The 7,234-nt window shown below is 41.7% G+C and overlaps 1 protein-coding gene across 1 annotated transcript; it reads right to left on the minus strand.

The window, feature by feature from the left end:
• Nucleotides 1-1,159: 1,159 nt before the first annotated feature.
• LOC108922814 (sorting nexin-12-like) lies at nt 1,160-6,020 on the minus strand. The gene is made up of 4 exons (XM_018733188.2): nt 5,707-6,020; nt 3,021-3,116; nt 2,441-2,565; nt 1,160-1,630 (listed from the first exon to the last, which is right to left on the minus strand). Exons 1-4 carry the CDS (start codon nt 5,869-5,871, stop codon nt 1,528-1,530), a joined length of 489 nt encoding a protein of 162 aa, XP_018588704.1. The 5' UTR covers nt 5,872-6,020; the 3' UTR covers nt 1,160-1,527.
• Nucleotides 6,021-7,234: the final 1,214 nt, after the last annotated feature.

Consider the following 7,234-nt stretch of genomic DNA (forward strand, 5'->3'; position numbering starts at 1 on the left):
AAAAAAGCAGCTAGGTTGGTTTCAGTGAAATTGTGAGGAATCCAGCTTGGTAGAAGTTCTTGCAATCAGTAGAACACTACATTTTTTCATGCTACAGTGTCATCTATAGGAAACAAGTGAGAACTACAACACTTCAGCAGCAGGGAGCACAGTGTGGAGAGGACAGCTAGCTGTGCAACCACTGGCAGCCACACTTGTAGTAGAAGCAAAAGTCAAGGGGATCACACTTCAAACTGAATTAATGCATATACACTTCACTTCTTCCCCATCACACTTTTTATTCACACCCTGCAGTCAGTTTTATGGACCCTAACAATATTAAGGCAAAAGCTGAAATACAGGAGAAACCTGACATGTGCAAAGCTATTCAGGTTTGATTTATTGTCAGATAGGGTTAAAATCATCTTTGGAGACAGCAGGGAAGCTTAGTGCAGTACAAAAATCACAATTTTCCTGCTTAAGACTGTTCTAAACTAAATCCTTGACCAAGCACTCAGTGAAACACCTTAACCATAACTGCCATCATCGCAGTTTGAATTTGCAGCCATCTCTAGATAAATTTGATTTTACCTTGTAACTTTTCAGACTAAGGTACCCTTTCTTAACTCAAACTTTATCCACTTCGTAGATCCATGAGCTCAGTGTTCCAACCTGTCAGCATTTCAACTTGTTTTTGGAAAGCAACAAAAACAGGCGTCGAGAAATAGCCTTCAGAAATAAGGCAACGTTTGAGTCCTGCTATGGAAAACTCAAGCGACATCAACCCAGCTATGATGCTTAACATCTGCAGAAGGGAAAGCAAAAAAGAGGAAGAAGTCACTGATAAGTGTGGGTGAAACTGGCATAGAAGCGAAACAGATGCAGATATGAGACGGTAATAGCTTAACACTATTAGAACTTCCCCTAATTTCTGCCAGTCTCAGAAATCATAATCACCACTATGGCAAACAGTGAAGTTCAACAAAGTTCTCTCTAGAATTTAAATAAGCACAACAGTATTAAATAATAAAAATGCAACATTTTATTTATTCCTAATCAATTTTAAGCAAGATGAAAAAAGTAACCTTTGAAGTGAAAGTGGGCACCTTTGCAAGGGATCGCAAATTCTGGGCTGTAATATATACCCACCATCCCAGTCCCCATGTCCCTATAACTCCCCCCCCATATGCACAACAAAAACACACCATGCTCTCTTTTGTTATTTACAAGAAAGATCAGGCACACAAGCATACACATTGAAAAAAAGAGTATGCATGAATTTTAAAGTACAGATATATACACATTTTAGTTGCTCAAGATACTAATTAGCAGACAAAATGGGGAAAAAACCATAACAAAATGAAAACTAGAAATGAAAGCCAAGTCTGTACTCATTATATATATATATATATATATATATTTCTTAGTGTAAAAATAAATGTTATTCTGCTTTGAACAGTGGAAGGGTGGAATGAATGAAAACGGCACAACAGCCCCTCACCCTCCATACTTGGCCCCACCCTCTCAACTCCTTGCTACAACCCTCCCCTACTGGCGTACTTTTCCAGGAATGTAGTTCCGGTCAATGCTTTCCTCCTGCAGGAACATGTGCAGACAGCGTTCATTCTGGGCTAAAGGGTGGCCTGCAATCCTGAGAACAGAACCATCAATAAGGACAGAACCAATGATGTATCTGTATCAGCAACACTTTGTTTCCCAAATATTCTCGTGAGTCCCAGCCATTCGTTTTTGTCCACTCTAGAGGACATAGTTGTAAGTGTATCACCCAAACTGAACATGCTACAATCCTGAAGGAGTGCTAATGCATCTCACAAGACATTAAGGATTTTTAAAGCACGGTTTCTTAAGATGCGATCCATAAAGGACTTCATTTGAAAATAACACTGTCTACAGCTAAAAATAGTACTATGCCATTATTTTGTACGACATTACTCTCTGCAAAGGTAATCATGCTTCAGTGCAATAACTCAAGTGCACTATTTTCTTCAAATATATTTACGTACATTTTTCTAGAAGGAGTCCTTAGCCATTTCGAAATAATCAGATTTAAAAGTTAGGCATTTCTATGTAACATTAGAAATATTCTGTTTAAAATGAGCAGCAGACAGCAATGTCATTAGCAATACTTGTAACCTTACTGACACTAGTTCAAGTGCCTGAAGGATCCCTGCTAATGTACCTTAGGCTTAACCTATATTGGTCCAGTAAAAACATACTGTTATGTAAACCAATAATATTGTACAAAAGCAATGCAATATTGCTGAGATGCTTACAGAAATCATCACCACAATCTTTAGAGTCAAGTCAGTGATGTGACTTGGAGTCCAAAAAATATGAATCCTTGTCAGTCTCCCCTTGGAAGGATGCTCCTTTAAGACCTGCACTGCTGCCTGCAGTGCACTTGGAGGAGATTGTAAGAGAGTGCAAGAGCCCCACCTACCTGTTGATAAACTGCTCCAGACCCACACGCCGTTCCTCAATGAAGGACTCCTCAAATATCCCCTCATCCCCACGGAAGGGCAGCTGCCTTTTCAATGCTTTCCCTGGCAGGGGGGGGACCACAATCTGGAAGAGACAATACACAGGGTCGACCCATTAGAACAAAAACCCTCTTGGTTTGTCACAGTAAATGAAAAGAGGGTGTAGCAAGGGCTTTATTTATAGCAGCATCTAAACCTAGTAGCCAATCTCTCAAGTAAGCCAGTTTCCTTTTCTCTTTAAATTTTGTACAAGTCATGAGACCAGAAGGCCCCCTTCTAATTTCTACAATAAATTGTTTTAATCTAACTCAGTTGCCCTCAACAAGCATATATCTCTCTCAAATGAAACAAGTTGAAATTGGAAAGAAGGGCCCCCCCACCAAACAAGTCATGGGACATGTCATGTCTAGTTTTGTGTACTCTTGATAAATTCATTAATCCACACACCAAATCCCTTCCACCACAGTTGAAAACTAGGCACTCCATGATGGCTACACTTAGAAATGAATCCATCGTTTGCGCTCTGTAGCGTTTGCTTACCTTACTGTCTCTCTCGAGCTCATTTTTAAGCCATTCAAAATCGCTGTACCTTCTTCGCACACAGGACTCCTTCAGCTTAAAGATGGGAAGGTTTGTCTAAATGTGAACAAAGAGGGGAAAAAAATAAAAATGGAAAAATAAGTGTCCCACCCCCTGCTTTCACATCACCTCCCAGCTTCTACAATACAAACCTACTGCCCTGAAATGGACAAACCTCAAAGTGATTTCATTTCACAACTGAAAGGCTAAGAGCTCAGAATGGCTTTCCAATAAACCTTATACAATAAACATCAGAACTGAAATTGACAGCAAATAAACCAGACATACTACTGCAGTTCCTCAAAATGACATATTTACTTAATTTCCAGCAAATCAACAGCACTTAATCTCCAGTTGCATCATTCATTTTTTCAAACCTGTCACATCCCCATGATTCTTTACATTAAAACAGATATCTATAAAATGAACCATTAATGACTGAAATCAAAACAACCAGGACGCCAGTTTATAATCATACACTGCTACTACGACATTACACAACTTTCCTCAGAAAAAATGAGTGCAATTCAGTGCTGCTGATGGTGGGGATTATGTACTAAATGTTGAGAACTGGACTATGATTCAGAAGAATAAAAGTTTTCATCAGGATGATGCTTCAAAAAAAAACAAAAAAAAAAAACAATGTTCAGAGAAGGAGGATGAAACATACATGACCCTTGGAAAGGGGAAACTGGGAATACATACAAGGTTTACACTAAGAATAACACCTCAAAAACATGGGTAAGGAGTATGACCCGTACATCAATGACACTGCCCATCTCCACTCTGCTTCTCATTCCAGCCACTGTCCTGCGTCTCCCTCCAACGTCCCCACCCTTCCTTTCCAGCAGGAATTTGGGTCTCCGATTACGAGGATCGTAACCGCGGACATGCAAGTAACATGATCGCAGTTTAGACGTGAAGTACGAGTAAAATTTTAACGTAAACAGTCAGCGTTGGACCTCGTGTCGCCCTTGGACCAGACGTACCCTTGTCCTTTGGTCCTCTGCTCTGCGGTTCTCCTAAAAACCTGTCACTGGTCACTGAACCAAAGCACCCTACATTGCCAATGGATTATAACAATGACATCACACCCAAGGAGAGGGACAAGCACAAACAGGAGCAAACCATACCCCGACACAGAAAAGTCTTGGATGCTGTTATGTCAGCACTACCAACTCTGACCCTTGCTCTTCCTTGCGTGGGCAGAACCGTCACATTGTTTTCCGGCCACACAGACTCTGCATGCAGACACCTCCTTGTCACGCAACCCTGTGATAGAATACAACCTTCCACAGCAGCAGCCAGAGAAACAGACAAATCTGAGGTTTATACTTCCTTCCAAAGAAATGCCTCCACCCCCAACACTACAACTCCCACCCGTTGCACTTGATGCGGTTATGAATCTTGGTCTTACCTCCACTATTACCACAGACATCCGAAGACACCACAACACACCCTGCCATTCACCAGCCCTTTAAGATGCCATTAGAAAAGCAGTCCGTCTTCGAATTACAGAAACATCGGAATTTACCGATTATGCTTAATTATTGTTGTGGGCAGCACTGCTTTAAGACAGGCAATATAATCCTTGTGTGTTCAGCTCAAAAATTGAGGTGCGGCAGCAACCTCAATCCCAACATCTGGGGGAAAAAAAACACTCGTTTATATGGTTTACTGACAGTGTAAACAAGCGCTCAGCCACCAGATGAAACGACAAACACTCAAAGGACACTGTACTCGGATTATATATTAAACTTTACTTTAACCTAAAAGGATTAGTGGAAAGAAAAAACACCAAGGTGAACAAAAAGTTCATCCAAGGCCCAGTAGTGTGGATAAACATAAGAAACCTGGGAAATATTCAAAAATATTTGCGATCACAATGCTTTAGTGTTGAAATTATATAATTATGTTCTTCAGTTAACTCCAAAATACTACAGCAGCACTGAAATTACCGTGATTGTATTTGGCAACCGTTAACTGAAAAGCAGGAAAAAAAAAATCATTGTTCTTGAACGGATTTTATCGGATCCCATTTGTGCAGGAAAAAAAATGATTTATGGGACATATAAATATAACAAAATGAAGTATAACTGAGTTAAAAAAAAAGAGCTCGCTATTCATATTCAGACGCAAAAAAAATATTGTATTATAGAACATTGATTGCCTAAGAGTTATAGGCACGAGCATGATGTTTTCTACTACGGTGGGAAATGTTAAGTCTGTAAGGTTTTTTTTTTACTGGTTTTAAGAGAAATAACGAGGTTTTTTTCAGCTGCAGGACGGAGGTGCTCGGTGGCCAACAACACAGATCTTTCTAGACTAGAGTCCTCGGGCTGCGAACCCCCCGCCAGCATCGAATCAGTCGTTCATTCCGCCAGCCGCTCTTTGCACGATTTCCGCTCCTCTCTACCCTTAATAAAAAAAGAACATAAACAGCCTATAACGAACGGGACTGGCTTTATAACAGACGGAAAAGACTTTCTCTCCACACAACCACTCCCAGTCTGGGTTCTTGGAAACAGTGAAGTCGCGCGCGCGCGCACACACACACACACACACACACACACACACACACACACACACACACACACACAGGCCCGATACGCATCCTCGGGTTCGATTTTCTTGATCGACGACTCACCCGCATCCGCACTTCGTATGTAGTGAACCGGTTTCGGCCGACCCCAATGGTCTGCGGGTCGTACACGTCGATTTCCAAAAAATTGCTCGGCGGGCCGTAGGCGTCCGTCAGATCCTGGGGTTTTGAGTTTAGCCGGCGGGTGTCGGCAACAGTGGGCTCAGACATGTTTTCCTCAGCTTCGGCACACTTCAGAAGGAGCGAGAGGAGGGCGACATTCGCTCCAGACAGCGAGCGGAAAACTGGGCGGTCACACTGCGCATGCTCCAAAGCGCGCGCTGGCACTTGTTTTTCCACCAATAGACTTCGAGAATCGTCGATCGAGCGCGTCCTTCTGAAATAAATAATTATTTACAGACTCGATTTGTTGCGGAGGAGGCATTGGTCTCGCGGACTATCACATCAGGGATCTAACTTGCACCTAAGAAAGCATACGATATAATACTGTATGGTGACCAAGCTGTGCTTACAATTAGTAACGCTTAGAACTATTTGCAAAGTGCTTTTAGATAAATTCGTCTTTTGAAAAGTACCAATTACATGCCCCCAGTGTCCCCGACGTATGCGCATGAAAATGTTTTAATGCTATAGGCGTGATGTTTTTGGTTGTTTTCTCTAATTTTGTGTGTATCGCCCCGCAGTGGTGAATGACTTGAATATTTGTTACTGTTTTGATTTCATACTGATATGTCCCCCAAACTGACTATCTATGTCCAATACTAAATACACACACATTTTCAGAACCGCTTGTCCCTTACGGGGTCACGGGGAACCGGAGCCTACCCGGTAACACAGGGCGTAAGGCCAGAGGGGGAGGGGACACACCCAGGACGGGACGCCAGTCGTCACAAGGCACCCCAAGCGGGACTCGAACCCCAGACCCACCGGAGAGCAGGACTGTGGTCCAACCCACTGCGCCACTGCGCCACCCCAATACTAAATAATGCTTTCTAAATTAAACAACGTGTATGGAAACTCTTATGGAGAAGCAGGGTTACAACAGTGGATAAGAACTTGACATAACAAGGAAAAGCGGGTATTGATGCAGGATGGACAGATATCACCGAAACGTTGTGGTTCTTCACTGGCCATATTTTACACACAGGATGGAAAAACAAAAATCAGGGACTAATTTGTCGGTGACTTTGCAAAATACCTAAGCCCTTGTGAATACGACAGAATATTGTGACGAATTTAAAACATATGTTAACATTCATTTCCGATAACATTCGATCATTCTCTAGTTATACTGGAATATATTACTTTGTATCGCTGAACACATTAATAACCCAAGAACCGAATGTTGTATTTTAAACTTTGATTTATTAGGCAAAACGCGTAAAACATCACAAGAAGAATCTTCCGATACATTAATGTCTCTTGATATTAACTGTCCGCAAGCAGACAGTAAAATACAGAAAAAAAAATACAGTAGTAGTCTGTGTAAGCAGTTAAAAAATCCCACGTTCTACTACCACTGTAACCTTATGGGCATTTACGTTCATCAGACGCTTTTCTCCAGTGACTCACA

Source organism: Scleropages formosus, chromosome 13, assembly GCF_900964775.1.
Source record: "Scleropages formosus chromosome 13, fSclFor1.1, whole genome shotgun sequence".
In the NCBI taxonomy this organism is placed as follows: Eukaryota; Metazoa; Chordata; class Actinopteri; order Osteoglossiformes; family Osteoglossidae; genus Scleropages; species Scleropages formosus.

Bases quoted from the DNA above. Each gene is read 5' to 3' on its own strand.
- LOC108922814 (XM_018733188.2), bottom strand. From the start codon at position 5,871: ATGTCTGAGCCCACTGTTGCCGACACCCGCCGGCTAAACTCAAAACCC. The intron at 3,117-5,706 runs GTGAGTCGTCGA...GTTCACATTTAG, and splicing joins CATACGAAGTGCGGATGCGG to ACAAACCTTCCCATCTTTAA. The intron at 1,631-2,440 runs GTAGGTGGGGCT...TTCTGTTCTCAG, and splicing joins CTGGAGCAGTTTATCAACAG to GATTGCAGGCCACCCTTTAG.